The sequence below is a fragment of the Podarcis pityusensis genome (assembly GCF_964106645.2).
Source record: "Podarcis pityusensis genome assembly, chromosome: 17".
NCBI classification, from domain to species: Eukaryota; Metazoa; Chordata; class Lepidosauria; order Squamata; family Lacertidae; genus Podarcis; species Podarcis pityusensis.
In genome coordinates, this window is record NC_138042.1 from 10,867,569 (window position 1) to 10,886,957 (window position 19,389).

The following is a 19,389-nucleotide window of genomic DNA, read 5'->3' on the forward strand; positions in this document are numbered from 1 at the left end:
CTGCTCTATGGGCCTCACTGCCCCGCTGTTCCCTTGGGACTCCTCTGACCTGTCCTCCTCCTGGTTTTCTCCCGGGAATCGTCGCCGTATCTGGTCGCAGTGGCGGCGCCAGCATTGCCCCCCATCCGTTAGCACCTCGTACGACACGGGGCCAGTGACCCTGGTGATTGTGGCGGGTACCCATGCTGGGCCTGCCCCAAAATTCTTTGCGTACACTGGGTCCTGGGCCTCGAAGGTCCGGGGGTTCCTGCCTTCCCCCACCACTACCTCATCCTGAGCTCTATCGGGGTGAAGGCGGTCCAATCTGATTGCAAGGCGCCGACCCATTAGTAGTTCAGCGGGGCTCCGGCCAGTCGTTGAGCTGGGGGTGCTGTGCTGTGCTAGAAGGAATGTGGCAAGGCGGTACTCCCAGTCCCCTTGCGTCATGCGGCGAAGGGTGTCCTTGGTGGTCCGCACCATGCGTTCTGCTTGGCCATTGGTGGCAGGGTGGAACGGCGCCGAACGGATGTGGCGGATGGCGTTCTGCGCTGTGAAGGTTTGGAATTCTCCTGACGTAAATGCAGTCCCGTTGTCTGAGACGAGAGTGTCAGGGAGCCCGTGGGTTGCAAACAGCCTGCGTAGTACCCGGATGGCTGCGGACGTGGAAGTGGACGGTACCAGTGCGACTTCCAGCCATTTGGTGTAGGAGTCCACCACTATGAAGAATGTTTTCCCCTGAAAGGGGCCAGCGAAATCCACATGCAGGCGTGACCATGGTGCTCGGGCGGACTCCCAGGACTGGACTGGGGCCCTTGGGGGATCTGGGCGGGATTCTTGGCAGGCCTGGCAGTGTTTGACCCAGGCCTCTATCTCTCCATCGATCCCCGGCCACCACACATAACTCCTGGCAAGGGCCTTCATTCTTACTACCCCTGGATGTGTCTCGTGTAGGGCTGTGAGGACCCTTTTGCAGAGGGGCTGGGGAACAACGACTCTGCTTCCCCATAACAGGCACCCCTTGTGGGCCGACAGTTCATGTTTGCGGGTTGTGTAGCCGGCAAATTCTGGCCCGGGGCTGCTGCTGGGCCATCCCCTCCACACCCAGTCCAGGACCCGGGAGATGACCCTATCTTTCTTGGAATGGTGTGCAACTTCTTGTGCCTGAATGGGGCGGTCGGGAAGCAGCTCCAGGCTCATAACCTCTTGTGCAGGTGCTGGGTCAGGGCCTGTTTCCGGTAGTGGTAGCCTGCTGAGGGCGTCCGCATGGCCCATCGCCTTCCCAGGTCGGTGAATCAGTGCATACTGGTAGCTGGCAAGGAAAATTGACCACCTGAGGACGCGAGGAGACAGCACTTGGGGGGTCTGCTTTTCGGGGGCAAACAAGCCAAGCAACGGCTTGTGGTCAGTCACCACGGTGAAGGGCCGCCCGTACAAGAAATCATGGAATTTTTTTACTCCCTTTACGATTGCCAGACCCTCCTTGTCGATTTGCGAGTAGTTCCGCTCGGTTGTGTTGAGTGTCTGGGAAAAGTACGCCACCGGTACCTCTCTTCCATCCGGGAGTTGGTGCCCCAGGACAGCTCCAATGCCATAGGGTGAGGCGTCGCATGCTAGCACCACCGGCAGCCTCTCGTCGAAGTGTGCCAAGACCGAGTTTGAGACAAGCAAGTCCTTGACTGCCTGGAATGCGGCCTCCTGGCGCTGGCCCCACACCCAAGGGGCCCGCTTGTCCAGGAGTCTGTGTAGGGGCTCCGCTACCGCCGCCTTGTGGGGAAGGAAGGAATGGTAAAAGTTCAATAGTCCCAAGAAGGCCTGAAGTTCAGTCTTGCTCTTGGGCGCTGGGGCATCACAAATGGCCCGTACCTTGTCCCCAGTCGGGTGGACCCCTTCTGCGTCCACCATAAATCCCAGAAAGTCCACCTGAGGCACTCCTAGTAGACATTTTTCCCGCTTCACCTTGAGACCCGCCGTCTGGAAACGGTGCAGAACGGTGCGGAGGCGGTCCTCAAACTCCTCTGGTGTGGGGCCGGCAATCAACACATCATCGAAGAAGGGGGTGACGCCAGGAATCCCTTTAAGGAGAGAGTCCATTATATTCTGGAATATGCCTGGTGCCACGCTGACACCGAATTGCAGCCGCTTTACCCTGAACGCTCCTCTGTGCGTCACAATCGTCTGTGCCTCTGCTGTGGCCTCATCTACTGGCAGCTGTTGATATGCTTGGGCCAAGTCCAGCTTGCCAAAAATTTTCGACCCAGCCAGGGTGGCAAGGACATGGCTGACCACTGGCACTGGGTATGCGTGGGCCGTGAGGGCCTTGTTTATGGTACATTTGTAGTCTGCGCAGATGCGGACCGAACCATTAGGCTTGACGGGTGTGACGATTGGGGTTTCCCAGGGAGCATTAGGCACCGGCTCCAGCACTCCTTGCTCTACGAGTCGGTCCAATTCCTCGTCTATACGGGGTTTCAAGGCGAACGGGACCCGGCGGGCCTTGAGCCTGACCGGTCGTACTGCGGGGTCAAGCTGTAGCGCAATGGGGGGGCCCGTATACTGTCCCAATTTCCCATCGAAAACCCCTGGAAATTCCTTGCATATGGCGTCCACGTCTACTTGTAAGCTAGTGTGGTTCACCCCGGTGACAGCTAGCCCCAGTGGTCCAAACCATGCCAATCCCAGTAAGCTAATGTAGGGGCCCTTGACCACAAGCAAGTCCAGTTGCCGCGTCCGCCCTCGGTATTGCACCCTGAAGGTCCCCACCCCCATTGTGGGGACCTTACGTTTCTGGAAGTCCCGGAGGGTGAATGGGGCCGGCCTGAGTTTGGGACCCCCAGTGGGACACAGTTTCCTTAAGGTCCTTGCCGAGATTATGGATAGAGTTGAACCCGTGTCAAGCTCCATGCGGCATGGGGCCCCCTCTATCTGTACCTCTACATAAATTTTCTCTACGTTGGGGTGGGGCAACTGGTATACCTGGAAGTCCGTGAGCTCCGTCGAGTTGCCTTGGTGCGTTGGGCCCCGGGACCTGGGGCTCTTGGATTGGTCATCTGATGCCTGGTGTCGGGTGGGCCGAGCCCGACACACCCGGGCGATGTGTCCCGATTTTCTGCACTGCCTGCACTCTGCGTTGCGGAAACGGCAGGTCCTCCTCTCGTGACTCTCCCCGCAGCTTGCGCAGTTCCCTCCTTCTCGTCGAGGCAGCTGTGGTCTGTGCGCTGCTTGAGTGCGCTGCTGTACTCGGTGCACCTCCTCCCTGTCGGATCCTGAGTCGTCGGTGAGGTCTTCATGGTGGACCCTCGGTTGGGATGGCAGGCTCGGCCGTGCCTCTTGGGTCGACCTCTCGGCAGCTTCTGTTGCCAGGGCCTCCTCCAGAGCGACCTGGAACGTTAGGTCCTTCTTAGCGTAGAGGCGCCGTTGCAGCTTCTCATCCTTCAGGCCACCGACGAGGCGGTCACGAAGCATGTTCTCCAGCTCTGAGAAGTTGCAGAACCGGGCGGCTTGGCGGAGAGAGGTCACAAACCCAGTTATGGTTTCCCCAGGGGCTTGCCGCTTTGCGTAGAAGGCATTTCGACGAGCCACCACTGAGGGCTGCGGCGAAAAGTGCCCCTTCAGCTGTTCCATTATTGTTTTGTATGGAACAGTAGCGACGTCTTCAGGCGCAAGGAGAGCCCGGGCGATTTCAAACGTCTCCTCTCCGCAGACGCTGAAGAATATCGCCCTCTTCTTGGCGTCTTCTTCGTCGGTGACCCCTTTGGCTTCTAGGAGGAAGGTGAAACGGGAGGCGTACGCTTCCCAGTCTCCAGATGCTGGGTTGAATGGCGAGAAGCTGCTGTTGGCTGCCATTCTGAGTTCCTTGTGCCCCGGAGCTGAAGCCTGGATACACGGTGCGAGGCAGCGGTGCGGCAGTTGGCGGTGCTGCGGTGCTGTGTGTGGCAGTCAGCTCAGCGGGATCCCACCTTCGTCGCCAGTGAAATATACTCAGAGTCGCAAAGTGATTTCATGCTCTTTATTCAGCTCATAGTGGTGAGGAGGAATGAATAATGTCCCCTCACAGTATCTGCTTTATATACATTATTTACACAATGGGCTGCACATGATTGGCTAATTCTGGAATTCTACTGTAAGCCAATCAGGTTGTGGATTCACTTCTATCTGGAGCAGGATTGGGTGGTTCCTGCCAACCAATCATACTGCTGCATTGTTCTAGGACCAATCAGACTGCTGCATTCTGAATCCTATTGTTCTAGGACCAATCAGACTGCTGCCTTTTGGATCCTATTGTTCTAGGACCAATCAGACTGCTACAGTTTGGATCCTATTCAACTCAGTACATAACAGTACCCATGAAAAAGAGGACGTGTCCTGGAAAAAGAGAACATATGGCATACCTAAATGCCTGCTCAGTCTGCCATCTAGCTGCTGGTGATGGGTAATTTCAAGGCCTCCATTCTCCTTGTTTTAACTTCTTTACCCTTAAAGTTTAAACCAAACTTAGACTGAACAGCTCTTCAAACAGAGGATTGTTCTTTGACAACTCTTCAAAGAGAGAACAAGAAAATAGAGCACACAAGCCATCCGACTAAGAGTGTGCCCCTCATAATAAGAATAACAATAATATTTTATTATTATCATGTTCTGTTTTTCAAGCAAGAGGCACTCAGAGTTACATTTCAGACAGGAGGGAAATCACTTGGAGAAGAGTTTACCGGGTAATGTAGGACTGGTGAGAGGTGTGCCTGGGAAGAGTCCCGAGGGCCAAGTAGAGGCATGAAGGGCCACATTCCCAACTCACCAGCCCTAAGGTCACCAACCTTGATTTATATTAATCCAACCATCTGAGTGGCCTTGTGAAAGTGACATTTTATTTATTTATTTATTTATTTATAACCCCGCCCTCCCCAGCCAAGACCGGGCTCAGGGCAGCTAACAACCAATAATAAAAACAAGTTGATTAAAATACAATTTAAAAGATTAAGATACAACATTAAAACATTAGGATGCAGTCTCTTCATTTTTTTTAAAAAAATGATATTTATTAAGAATTTTAAAATTACAGGAAAAACAAAAAGAAAAAGAAGGGAAAAAAATCAAAAGAAAAACAAACCACAATCAAACAATACAAATTGATAAAAATCAAAATCAAAAAACAACAACAAAACACGTAACACATCACAATCAAAAAGCAAAAATAAACCACATTTTTTTAAAAAAAATAATCCAATATTCCCAAATCCTTGATTGTCATTACCTTATTTCATCGATCTCCTCACTCCTCCCTTTTTTGTATTCTAGTTGTTAATTATCACAGCAAATCCTTTCCATTTTTCATAGTATTCTGTCATTAAATTACCTTAATCTATTTTAACCTTATCTTACTATAAAAAACCCTAAAACTTAAAACTTAGATCTTATTTATACCAATTTCTCATAACCATAACATATTCTTACATAATTCTTTTAACATTTCTGCTAAAGCCAAATAATATTGTTCCAACATCTTTCTAACATTCATCAATTTTATAAAACAATCCTAATAAAAAATTTTAAAACTTTCTTCCAATCTTCATCCAACATCTCTTCCTCCTGGTCCCGGGTTTTGTCAGTCCTTTCTATCCCATCCATCTAGCTCATTAACCTGGTAATCTTATGTCCGAGGCCCTTAAGTCTCTTCCATGTCCCTTCCGCAGATCTTCTTCATATTTATACCTGTACTTTACTTTGTCTCCTGCTCCTTTCACTCGTGGAAACTCCAGCTTGACAGTATTTTTGTCCCTTCTCGACAAATCAGCCCCTTAGCCATAGTCCACACTAAACTCCATGTAGTATTTAAAAACATGTTTCAAAGTCCCTCCAGAGTTAAGAACCCCCACAACCCCAAACATCTCACGGCCCATTGCCAGACTTGAAAAGTCAAAACATCCCTGCATAGGGGGGTCTATCCAACCCCCCATTTCCAAACCAAGCAAAACTCTATCTCTCCAAATCTGGCTTTTTCCAAGTTCATTTGTCAGATCCAACAACTCATGTTCCTGCTGGGCCACAGCTCCCTCCATCTGTGCCACCCGAGGTCCAGCAACATCCTCCTCCCTCATCTGATCTGTCAGAGCACACTCCTGAGTTCGTTCCAGGGTGGGTTCTATATAGTTACTCACTACCAGTCCAAAATTTCTGATCGCAACAGTCATCAAGTCCGTCTTCTCATGTAACTGATCCAATAAGGCACTTGTTTTGCAGAAAGCACGCACTAGAGCTTCTGAATACATTGTTATGCAAGGTCAGAAGTCTGTTCCCACGATCTTAATCTGTTGCAGCTGCAGAGCTCCCCGGTTCAAATTTAGTAACTGTTTCACAGGCTCCCTCTAGGGGAAGAACTTCTATTTGTATCCATCTCTTTTCCTTTTTTTCCCCTTTTAAAAGCAGATCTAACAACAAAGTTTCCTTTTTCAGATATTTTGTCAATATTTGTTCCTTTAAAATGCGAAGGAGAACAATGGAATCACTATGTTTCTCTTCTTTTAACTGTCTGTCAAAAGCGTTTGTCTATAGTCAATGAACTCCAAAAACGTCAGTCCTGACACCCCGCTCCCAGGTTCAAGACGGTGGAAAATTACTTTTCTTTACACTCTCTTCTGCAGGTTTAAACAGTCTGGAAAAAATCCCCCCTCTTCTCCTGCTTCCAAAGGGGGTTCAACAATTTTAGATGATGAAAGTTAGTCCTTTACAAACGATTTTCTGAACTCTAGTTTGCCATGTCTTTGCTTTAATCTATCTACAAGAAACGGAAGGCTGACTTCCTGTTTAGACCTTCCCGTTTCAGTGCCAAATTAAGAAGAATTTCTTAGTCCAATTTTCCTTTCTACTCACAAATCATTGTTTAAAGTCCAATTGTCCGAATTTAAGCTACTCACGGGTAGTTGTTTTAGTAGCCAAATTGTCTCAGGAAAAAGGCAGCGCTCTCCGGCAACGGCTGTGCGGCTTCGCTCCACGGAAGAAGCAGTTGACTCTCAGCACCGCGCCACTTACCCCTCTTCGCTCCGGAGCCCGTAACTGGGTTCCTTTACGAGTTGGGGGCGCGCTAAAGGTGCCCGCCGAGTCCCATGGTCACAGGCTTCATCCGCCTGTGATTTTTCAAAGGGTCTCTGCTTCGCCGTAGCGGGAAAGACCCGTTTTCCGTGGAGCCAGTCCCTCCAGATCAGAGGGAATCCGCCATTACCGATGGCGCCACCCCGGAAGTCCCGGATGCAGTCTCTTCATAGGGGGAGAAAGGAAAAAGAAAGAGGGGGAGGGAATCAAACTGATTCTGAGCCAAAGGCCAGGTGGGACAACTCTGTCTTACAGGCCCTGCGGAAAGAAATCAGATCCCACAGGGCCCTGGTCTCATGAGACAGAGCATTCCATCAGGCCGGAGCCAGTGTTGAGAAGGCCCTGGCTCCTGACATGTAGAATAGGGCCCCCCAAACTTTTCTGAACAGTGGGAACACCTGAAATCTTGAGAAAGTATTGTAGGCAGCGCCACAACATTTCTGCTATGCAGGCAACAGTAGTCACAAAATGGCTGCTGTGGGGTTGTGGCCAATTACAAAATTTACTACTGTGACAGAGCCCTTATTCCACACAAGGGAGACAGGTGGCTGATTTTCCCATGAAATTGAATATCAGACAGAGGCTGGCTAAGCCCAAATAACAAAACATCAATTTCAAGGAATAATAACAAAACATCAATTTCAGATAACTCTGCTATCCATTTCATTGCTGCTTTAACATAAGAACACTGATTTCACCTAATGTTTTGGAGAGGGTTAATTTTTAGCAAAGTGCACAAGAGTACACCAGACATTATGCAAATGTTGTGGTAATACAGTATTGGTTTCCAAAAACTTGGAATGGTGTTGGGGGGTGGGGTTATTGGTTTGTTTTGTTGTTTTATTATGTATTTTGTCTTCTCATGTTGTTGTTGTTGTTGTTAACAGCCCTGGGATCTTTGAACATTAACACAGATCTTTAAGAACCAGACACTCCCCCCCTTCTCTGTGACTATTCTGTGTTTTTTGTTTCTTTGTTTTTCAGTCTTACTACTTCTGTGTCATGTGTTCCTCTTCTCTCTCTCCCACCCACCTTGGCCGAGTGGGAAATACATATGGTAGGGTAGCTGTTCCATCTGCATAGCAGCTATGTATCTCCACTCCCATTATAATTGGCATACAGTGGTACCTCTGGTTAAGAACTTAATTCGTTCTGGAGGTCTGTTCTTAACCTGAAACTGTTCTTAACCTGAGGTACCGCTTTAGCTAATGGGGCCTCCCGCTGCCGCCGTGCCACCACCATGCGATTTCTGTTCTCATCCTGAAGCAAAGTTCTTAACCTGAGGTACAGACTGAGAGTCTGTAACCTGAAACGTCTGTAACCTGAAGCGTCTGTAACCCGAGGTACCACTGTATAGGAGTGCTTGGTAAGTGTACATAATGGAAAATAAGAAGGGAATAATGACTTGGCTGTATCCACCAATGTAACTGAGCAAGTGTAACAACTTCCACTAGTGCAGAGGAATTTATCCCACCTGTGCATCACGCCCAAAATCAGCTCCGGGGTCATCTCCACTTTGTGGTAGATTTGGTGGTTGTGGGTGGTGCCCAGTGACTGAGGAGTTTCTATTATGCAAGCAGAAATTGTTCTCCTTGCCAATGCAACCTTGCCTGGTTGCATTCAGGCCACTTAGCACCCTGCCCAAGAGTCAACACAGAGCAATATAAAAGAAAACTTGGAAACTTCTTGATTTGCCAGAAATGTATGCTCAGCTTGAATGCTTTTTGTGCTGCCCTGTATTGGATGTCAAACTTTTAGAAACAATCAGTCAGTCAGTCAGTCAGTCAAAGAAACAAAATCACATTGGCTCATGAAACTACAAAAGATTGTCACAGAAACTGGGAATGGAGTTGAAATAAAAAAATTCCTTCCTGTAGCACCTTAAAGACCAACTAAGTTAGTTCTTGGTATAAGCTTTCGTGTGCATGCACACTTCTTCAGATACACTGAAAAAATACACTTCTTCAGATACACTTTTTTCAGTGTATCTGAAGAAGTGTGCATGCACACGAAAGCTTATACCAAGAACTAACTTAGTTGGTCTTTAAGGTGCTACAGGAAGGAATTTTTTTATTTCGACTATGGCAGACCAACACGGCTACCCATCTGTAACTGGGAATGGAGTTGTCTGAGTTTAAAGAGAAATACTCTTCTTGTGGTTGGTTATGATAAATGACATATGAGAATGCTTTTGTCTCAGGTCGTCACAAGTAAATCAGTAACTGAACACAGCAGAACTATATTTATATGGGGTTTTTACAAGAGAGCAAGTAACCGCACCCTTTCATCTGCTCATTAAATTTCAGAATGCTTGCAAAGAAATGGACTTTGCTCGCACTGTATCAGGTCCATTCTTTTCTCAGTTCATAATATGTTATACTGTAAAAAGGAGTCTGAATAAATCTACTTGAGATGTTGCAGCCATTACTAGAAAGCATTTGTTCCACATGTTCCACATACCATACCAGCCGCATATTTTGTACCTGTTTGTTCTGTGTTTTTTCATCTATGTTTTTTTTAAGGTGATGATGATACACATTTTGTTATTGAGCTATGTACTACTGCTTGTACTACTTTGTAGCTTCACTGTAGTATCACTGTCATAAAACGTCTCAATTTTTGCAAGTTTGCTATCTTTTACTGTAACCTTTCACAGGTAGAAGTGGCTTCTTGGATCCATAAGTCTCATTCCCGATTCTCCATTTTGTGGCCATCAGCAAGCAGTGGAAAAGGCAAGCATTTGTAGCATGACTCGTTGCAAAATGCATAAATGCAGAAGCAAAGATGAATAGTTGTGCTGCCATGCAATTGTTAGGTACCACAGAGTACATACTTTTAATATTTTTATCCCACTACCCTCCACCCCATGCTGTGGTGCAGCTGTGCAGTGCATTATTTTGAAAATATTCAATTGTAGCGTCTCATGAAGGCACTGTAGGATATTGGTGAGTGGCCAGGGTGGTGATAACTCACAACTTTTAATGGGGAAATGTTTAAGAAACAGACCGTATATCTCAATACCATTGTTACAACCACAGCTGATAAAAAGTGTACATACACCTTGCTCCTCTCCTCTATATTGTGCAGCAAAAAGACCTGTTATCCTGGGGATAGAAGCCACCCCAATATAATTGCATTTGTCCCTGGACCCCTAATTGGGAACCACTGGTGTAGAGAAACGACAGAGATCTGTAGAACGGTAAAACATATATATAAAAAAACCCTAAGAATGCTGATATGCCTACAGCAGGTGCAGACAGAATAAATTAAACTCCTGTAGTGAGAATTCAGAGGTTGTGGATAATTGAATTCTTGTGACTATATGAAGGCAGAGTGATAAGACAACTTATTAGGTAATGTAACTTTTTTTAAAGAACAAGTTTTTGTATCGGGGAGAAATGTAAAATAACAGCAAAAAAATTGAAACTGTTTAGTAGCAATTTTGAGATAACTTGTAGTAAGAATTGTACAGTTTTAAACTGACTTTTAATATGTTACAAAATTTGCAGTACTAAAATAAAACAAATTATGTCAGGGGCAAGTTGTATAGGAACACATATGGGTTAAAGTGCAACTGGATGGGAATGCTTTCCTGGTCCTGAACCTGTGACAGCTCATGAGGACTGAAAGCACTGCACTTTTTGGAACTCTTGATCTTATTCCCCATCCCTGCTGCCATCAAGTATTGATCACAGTACTCACTTCCTGGTGCCTATAGCACTTGAGTGTGACAGTACAATCCTATGCACACTAACATGGGAATAAGGCCTACTCCCTGGTGCCACACCGTTTTTATTGTAATTATCTGCATGTTTTTAAATAGGTGTTAGGGTATATATCAGCCATGTCCAACCAGTTGATCGTGATCTACTGGTCGATCTCGGGGTGTCCCTGGTCGATCCCTGTCGACCGTGTGATCCTGGTTGATCTCCACCCCCCAAAAAAAGCCCAACAACTTTGGGTAGATCACTGCCAGTTTTTTTAATAGTGGGAGTAGATTGCAGACTCTTGGGAGTTGGACATGCCTGGTATACATAGAATCAAAAATTGTAGAGTTGGAAGGAACCCGGGGGGTCATCTAGTCCAACCCCCTGCAATGCAGGAATCCTTTGCCCAACATGGGGCAAATAAATATGTAGCAATAGCAACACATTGGAATTTACTACCAAGTAAATAAGAATAGAATTGTACTGAATCTGATTATTCTCTTGTAAGGTTATACAATGTTGCAGCCTATAATGCTCATAGCTGAGTGGAAACTTTCTGAATCACAGGATATTTTGAATTGACAAGAATACTTTTTTAAAAAAGAAAAGAAGATCTGGAAAATTCTGGTTTTGTTTTTTAAAAAAAGTATTGTAAATGAAAATGCACAATTTCCTCCCAAGATCCCCTCCTCAGCTGCAGCCACCAGAAAGGTAGAAGAATGTCTGCCAGGTAAAATCATTTCCCCCTGGAAGGTGTGAAAAAGATTTGGGGATCTGCGATTTCTGTAGAGGTAAGAGAAAGCTGAGGTAACTTTCGATCTGTTTTAGTATTTTAATTTTTGTGTGTTTTAAAGTATGGCTGTAAAACATCCCCCCCCCCGGCTTTATTGTTTTATCCGCTTTTGAGGTTTTCTTCACTCAAGCGGTATATACATTTTACGAAATGAATGAATGAATGAATACGAGCAGGGACCAATAATTGTTAAACGGCGAAAGAAGGACCGAGGCAGAAAAATACACATTTCACCTCATTGTTCATGCCCCTTAAAAAGGAAGAAGAAAAGTTCTCTTTACTGGAGCGATTGGCTTGTTCACAGAGTGTGACGCAAACACTGGCCAATAAAAAGCGAATGTAGTGAGGCGGGTGGCCCGGTTCTTTTGACAGCTTATTCGTTTCTTTAAGTGATGGACAGGAAACATGACCAGTAAAAAGAAAAAAGAAAAAAAGCAACTTGTGAGCTGCGGGGCGGGGACCGAGCTCCTCAGGTCTCCATTGGTTGTGAGGAGAGCAGAGGCGGGCGCCGAATGACAGGGAAGGCTACCAGTTAGAACGCCGACCGGAAATGGGCGGAGCGGGCCAACGCTGCCCCTACCACTGCCCGCGGGCGACGGTTTTGCTTTTCTTATTGGTCCTGACCGATGAGTGACAACCCCTCCGAGCAATAGCCGGCAGCGGCCGGCAGAAATAGGGCGGGGCGGGGAGTCACCTCGCCGAGGCCGGATGAGGAGAATCCGAGGGGGGAAGTTTTGGTGGTTGTTGCCTGGGGTTGTGAGAGGAAGCGGGGAGGTGCGCGCGCCGGGGGGAGGAGGAGGGGATCTGTCCCCCTCCCACCTTAGGCCGTTGCTATGGGCAACCGAGGAATGGAGGAGCTCATCCCGCTGGTGAACAAGCTGCAGGACGCCTTCAGCTCTATCGGGCAGAGCTGCCACCTCGACCTGCCGCAGATCGCCGTGGTGGGCGGTCAGAGCGCGGGCAAGAGCTCCGTCCTCGAGAACTTCGTCGGCCGGTCAGTCAGTCAGTCAGTGAATCGTGCGTGTGGGGGGGAGGGGGGCTTTGCGGGGAGGAAGAGAGGGAAACGCAAACTGCGCAAGGGAGGCTCCCTCAGGCAGACCAGCGGCGCGCGGCGCAGTTTGCGGAAATGAGTTCCGAGAATGCCGGGCTCGCGCTCTCCTCAGCTCGCTTCTGCCATAGAGGCGGCCTCGGCCCGGGAACAGCCGCCGCTGCCGCCGCCCGCCCGCCAAAAACTAGCCCCTCTCCGCTGGTGAGGCGAAGAGGGAAAGGGCCTCTTCCCCGCTCTGAGACCCCTCTCTGCCCCATGGAGCCGAAAGGGGTCGCGCGTGGGGTCGGCCCTCGTGAAGGTGGCTTTGCGCCTGGCGCCATGGCCGGCGTGTGGGCCACCTGCCTTCTCGCCTCCCGCTCTGCTGGGCGAGTGTGGGGAGGGGTCGGACCCGCGAGGCCTCGCGCTGCCCTCCGCCCCACACATCTTTCCGGGTTGTGCCGGGTAAACTCTGTCGCCTGTGCTCCGGTGACCTCTATTGGGGAGCTTGCCTGCTCTTAATGGGGTTACACTCCCTCTGAAGGAGCAGGTGCACAGCTCGGGGTAATTCTGGGTCCTTTGCTGTCGCTTGAGACTCAGGTGGTCTCAGTGCCTTCCATCAGCTTCGGCTGGAGGCCCAGCAGTGCCCCTGGATCTGGACAGGGATAGCCTAACTTCTATCGTCTATTCTGTGGTAACCTCCAGGTTAGATTACTGCAATGCGTCCCACGTAGGGCTGCCAATGAAGACTGTCTGGAAACTTTAGCTGGTGCATAATTCGGCGGCCAGGTTGCTCATCGGGGCAAGACTGTTTGAGCGTATTACATCGATCCTGGCCCAACTGCACCGGCTGCCAATTAGTTTCCCAATTCAAAGTGCTGGTTTTGACCTATGAAGCCTGAAACGATTCAGGAATGCAATACCTCAAGGACCACCTCTCCCCACATGAACCTACCTGTACCCTGCAATCATGAGGCCGTTCTTTGTGTGCCTTCCAACATGAGAATGGGTCTTTTTTGCAGTGGTTCCCCATTTATGGAATGAGCTCTCCAAGGAAGCTTGCCTGGCATCATTGTTACATATTTTAGGTGCCGGGCAAAAACTTTCTTCTTCTACCAAGCCTCTTGCTATTTAAACAATCTATGGCCTTTTAAACTGTGGGTGGGAGGTATTGCTTTTGTTTGTTACTATGTTTTATATATATGTGTGTGTGTGTGTGTGTGTAAATATATACACACACACTGCCGTCTGATCTTTGGATGAAGGGTGGTATATAAATTTAATAAATAAAATAATAAAATAAACTGCAGGGTAGTACTTGAAATGGGTGGAACAATCGGTGATTCTGCTCTTGTTGCCATTGTAATTATTATTGTTTACCTGCCTTTCATAGGATCAGAGGGCTGGTTACATAAATACAAGATAAATAAGTTTTAAAAACAATAGCAACAAATTTACAACTTAGCATCTTTCCTAGGAGATCTTTGCCTGGTTTGTAACATCCATCAGCCCCTCTTGCATGAAAACCCATCAGATTCCAGGTTTCTTTGGGGTATTGCTAAATGTAAAAAATTTCAAGCTGCTAGACAGCTTATGACTTGCAAGGGTGGGGGAGGTTACACCTGTCTTTCTGCTTTTGTGTAATGGTCTCACAGATAAGGATGTAACACAGTATTATGTCGGCCTTCCACCTGTGCACTTTTGTGCCATAAAGAACAGTTAGCAATAAGTCTTGCAGACCACACTTTTGCTTTCTGCTGTTGCTTAGTTTTACACATAGCTAACAAGTTTCTCTCTTTTGCTCTTGCATAATACATTTGGAATTCAGAACATGAATTCTGTTCCTTATTTTTGTGTGCAAGATACATAAAAGTGACCCATAATTTCAGAAATAAATGCACAATATCTTATTAACCACTAGGTAAGCCATTACATAGTAGGCCTGCTATGGACTGGGGTGTAATGGATATATTTTAGCAAAGCCATATACTCTGTACCTTAGGTTGCACAGAGCCGTGCCATTTGGGTTAAATGTTCTGTCCTGAGCTCTGTCTCACAGCTGTCTTGATAGGATAGTTATTTGAAGAACAGAATTACTTTGCTCAATATACCACTTTTTCTTAAAGGCTCAGAGTAATCTGTAACATAAAATATAAAATGAAAGATGGAAAATAAAACATGTCATCAAAAACAATTATTTGACAGCTGATTCCTCCTTCCATGTCCCTGAGCATTGATTAATCCACTGCCGATTGCACACCCTATGGATGTGGCATGGCATGGTGCTGTCAAATAGACTACTGTGCTAGACAGTCTGTTACACAAAATGATCTAAACAAAATCACCTCTAAGCAATAGACTTGTTAGTCTGTTGCAGCAAGCAACACCATTTTCAATGTACCACAAAACACAAACAGGTCTATTGTGATGTAATATTCTACTCTAGACATTTTTACCTATCCTTGAAACATGTCTCCATGGTACATGAGGATTAGCAGTGACAATGACAGTCTGCTTTTAGTTGAAACAAAATAAAAAAATTCCTTCCAGTAGCACCTTAGAGATCAACTAAGTTTGTTATTGGTATGAGCTTTCGTGTGCATGCACACTTTTTCAGAAATCTGAAGAAACAAACTTAGTTGGTCTCTAAGGTGCTACTGGAAGGAATTTTTTTATTTTGTTTCGACTACGGCACACCAACATGGCTACCTACCTGTAACTGGTCTGCTTTTAACCCCTGATAAGCAGCAGAGCAGCCTATGCTAAGAAAGAGTTTCTTATGCTTGTCTTTGCTACCCCGCCCAACATATAATGGGTATTTTGCTTGCATTAAATATTAGTGACTGATAGCTCTATGTACAAATTCATAGTGTATATTATTTCTCAATAGCATTTCTGTAACAAATAAGATGAGATATACCTTCTCATATGATGAAACCAATAGTAATGACTGTGATTTGTTTTGTCCTGCAACTAATTTTAATGTGCAGTATCTACCTGAGGACCCAGAGATAACCCATCTCACACCTTGGAGGATTCTACCTTTGAAACTTTATGCTAAAAAATTTTCTGCCTTGGGGTTTCTTAGCTGCTTTTCATTTGCTTTGTCTTCACAATTTGCCATTTAGGAATTGCTTTAAAGTGTGATTAGGGAGCTATATCTCAGGGATTGTTTCCCCCTCACTCCCATTCATATGTAGAGAAAAAAAAGTCCAGTAGCACCTTAGAGACCAACTAAGTATGTTCTGGGTATAAGCTTTCCGTGTGCATGCACACTTCTTCAGATACCTGCAAGCACACTTCTTAGTTGGTCTCTAAGGTGCTACTGGACTTTATTTATTTATTTATTTATTTATTTCAACTGCATCACACCAACATGGCTACCTACCTGAATATGTAGAAAATGTTACTGAAATGTGATTGTGACAGAAAGGGAGCACACATTGGTCTGAATGTGCTTGGTGAACACTGATTTGAACAGCCTTAAGTGATGGTGGGGAACTTCCGCCCAGGTCCTCCAGGCTTCTTTAGCCAGATTGAACTCTCCCTCCTAGGCCATCTGTCCCCCCAATCCATGTCTCCAGTCCGCTCACTAGTGCTGTTATGCATTTTCCTTGAGTGTTTTGCTGTCTAGAATGTGTCCTTGAAGTATAATTACCGTATTTTTCGTCCCATAGGACGCTCCATCCCATAGGACGCACCTAGTTTTTTGGGGGGGAAATAAAGGAAATCCCCCCCCTTTATTCCCCCCCCCAAACCAGGTCGAGGAAACCAAACCAGGTTGGGGAACAGCGGTATGGCAGCACTCCGCCTCCCCGCTGTCCCCCGAGCTTGTGGGGATGGCGCTGGGGAGAAGCACGCTTCTCCCCAGCACCAGCCTCCAAACCAGGTCGGGGAACAGCGGGATGGCAGCGCTGCGCCTCCCCGCTGTCCCCCGAGCTTGTGGGGCTGGCCGATGTCTGCCCGAAGCGCGGGGCGCTCTGCTTCAGAGCGCCCCGCGTTCCGTGCAGCAGGCTGCTATCCGCAACCTAGGGAGCCCTGCGGGAACTCCCGCAGGGCTCCCCAGGCTGCGGATGTCTGCCCGGCGCGCGGGGCGCTCTGCTTCAGGGCGCCTGCGCGCCGGGCGGCAGGCTGCTATCCACAGCCTAGGGAGCCCTGCGGGAACTCCCGCGGGCTCCCCAGGCTTGCTGATAGCTTCCTGAAGCCTGGAGAGCGAGAGGGATCGGTGCGCACTGACCCCTCTCGCTCTCCAAGCTTCAGCGAAAGCCTGTATTCACCCCATAGGACGCACACAGATTTCCCCTTCATTTTTGGAGGGTAACAAGTGCGTCCTATAGGGCGAAAAATACGGTACTCTTGTTTGCCTTGATGTAGGTGCATGTGTAGAAACCTGGCTTTAGTATGGACGGAGTGTAGCATACTGTAAAAATTACATGCATTGCCCTCCTACTTCTGCATTTTGCCCATGAGGAAATGCAGTGATCAAACTATTTTAAACATTTTTCAGTGGAATTGGTGTTCTAATATACTGTACATCAGTCACTACCAATGACTAAACAGCTATAATCCTGGGTGTATATTTTGATCCAGTAGTGAATTCCTTCCCATAATCATTGCACGTAAAACTTTTTATATTGACATGAGACCAGTATCTGGTTTTCTGGAAGATGTGGAGCAAGCATCTGAATCTACCTGAATCTTTAGAAAACCAGCTTGGTGTGAATTTTTATCACAGAGTTCATCACATGTACTCTTCTGTGAACAGTTGTGAGGGATGCAGCCTAATGAGTGAGATTGCATTTAATAATGCTGTATTTCAACAGTGATGCTAAAAACTGCAATAACTAAACTGCAGTCAGACTCATGAAGGTGGAGTCAAAGAAGTAGAACAAAGCCTCAAATCCCCACCTGCTTTTGAAAAAGTACATCTAATCAGATATGTCTTCCCTCTCCTGCAATAAAACATTTCAGTTTACTAAAGTCATTTCAGTTTACTAAAGCTATTGTATGTGCTAGCTTAGGTTATCCTTTAACCAAGCATGTTTATAACACGTGTTGAATCTATGGAAATTTCTGATGGTTGCAGGCTTGGGTTGTCTTTGATGTTTCCATGAATAGGTGTCATTGTCAGAGTGCATATTGATGCTGACAAACAGGAGAGCCTCTTCTGCTTTCAGTTGATCTGATGCAACACAGTTAGAGATCAGGGAAAATGTATTGCATAAAGTGACTATTACATGGTACGGGATACTTTGGGGGCTCTATAGTGCTTTCCCCATACGTATCTGAATCCAAATTTTAAGTGTGCACTAAATTTACGTAACATTTTCTTGTTTATATTCTTGCCGCACAAGTTCTTATTCCTATTACTCCTTGCTAGTGACCATTTTGCTGGAGGTTTTCCCAAAAGTTCAATACAGCTTGTGACATACAAATTAAAAACAATGGGAAAACACAATAAAACAATTGAATAGGGTCAACAAGAATATCTTATTCTGGGAAGCAGGTCATTACTAGTAAGTAGTGTTGTTGATATAACTGTCAACAATGGAAAATCATTCTTTTGTATTTTAAGTACCCTGCTATTCTGTGGTTGGTTATTTAAAGTAAAATGGTAGCCGGGAGGGTGGGAAGCTTGGCTGTGTGCACTAACTGGCTTTCAGCCTCCATGAAGTTTTTCCATTTTGTAGAATAATTTGTGTTGTTGGATGCTGAATGCATTGGACAACAAATACATAGCAAATGTTCTGAATTTTCAAAGAGAATGTCTTCGTAGAATCTTCATCTTAAAAGTGTCAGACCTCAGTTTTTTCCAGCAGGTTTTGTAATGGTTATCTGGAAGCTACTGTTGACAAGTGTTTCATCACTTCCTTTCTTTTTGTCTATCATGTAGGAAATTGTTCCTTGATAACAGACTGATATTGTTGGTTTGCTTTTTTACTTAATTGACTGGGTAAGAAACATAAATCTTTATGTAGTTTTACCGTAGGACTTGGCTGTAGACCAGGTGGTGGAACCCTTTTCTGCCCAGGGCCGTATTCCCTGATAGTGGCAGGCCAAAGTAGACAAAACAACAAATGTGAATCGTTTTTACACTAGGCTTCTTCACACTCTCCTCCTAACATTTCACCCAGACAAGAGGCATTTTCAGAGTTCAAGGACACATTCCAGTCAATGATGGCTGTGATTTGGGGAGACTTTTGAGATCCAAATAGAGAGGCCTGGAGGGCCACATGTGGCCCTTACATCTGAGGTCCTCCACCCCTCCTGTAGATAGTAGATTTTATGGTGTGTTCTTGGTGGAAGCGGAAGCATGTGTAGTGATGTGTAGCAGTCCATAGATTTCTAATGTAAAGCAGTATCATTATATATCTACATAACAGTGTTCAGAAAGTGCCCCTGTTGCATGGGCCAGTGATGAATCATTGAACCAATGATGCTTTCAGAGGCTGTAACTAGTGGCTGGGGCATAAGATTAATGGTACCATTATGGTAATTGCCATTTTGAGACAGTGCACATTTTCTTTAAATCAGGGGTGGCAAATCTACAACTGCTTCCATTGACTCACCAACCCTTTCCCTAATAAGACATCCCTTTCTTTCCCTCTCAACTTACCCTGCAAAAACCATGTTGTCATTTTCTGACGTGGTGGCATTGCATGAAGGTCTTTTGTCTCTACTAGCAGTGGTGCCATGCCTGAGGAAGAAGAGGTGATTTTGAAGCATAAGTTGAGAGTTTTGCTTTTTATTTGCAGTGCTGCACTTGGTCACATCCACACTGCTATGCAGCTTTTAGAGGGTTA

The 19,389-nt window shown here is 46.5% G+C and overlaps 1 protein-coding gene across 8 annotated transcripts in view; it reads left to right on the forward strand.

The window, feature by feature from the left end:
* Positions 1-12,270: 12,270 nt before the first annotated feature.
* The window catches only part of DNM2 (dynamin 2), a 59,819-nt gene continuing 52,700 nt past the window's right edge, over positions 12,271-19,389 (forward strand). For 6 of the 8 annotated variants that reach the window (XM_080987786.1, XM_080987787.1, XM_080987783.1 and 3 more), the window contains exon 1: positions 12,271-12,556. In XM_080987786.1, coding sequence (XP_080843912.1) covers positions 12,396-12,556 — 161 coding nt within the window. In that variant the 5' untranslated portion in view covers positions 12,271-12,395. The remainder of the gene's footprint in view (positions 12,557-19,389) is intronic. The other 2 variants (XM_080987780.1, XM_080987784.1) reach the window with 1 other exon arrangement.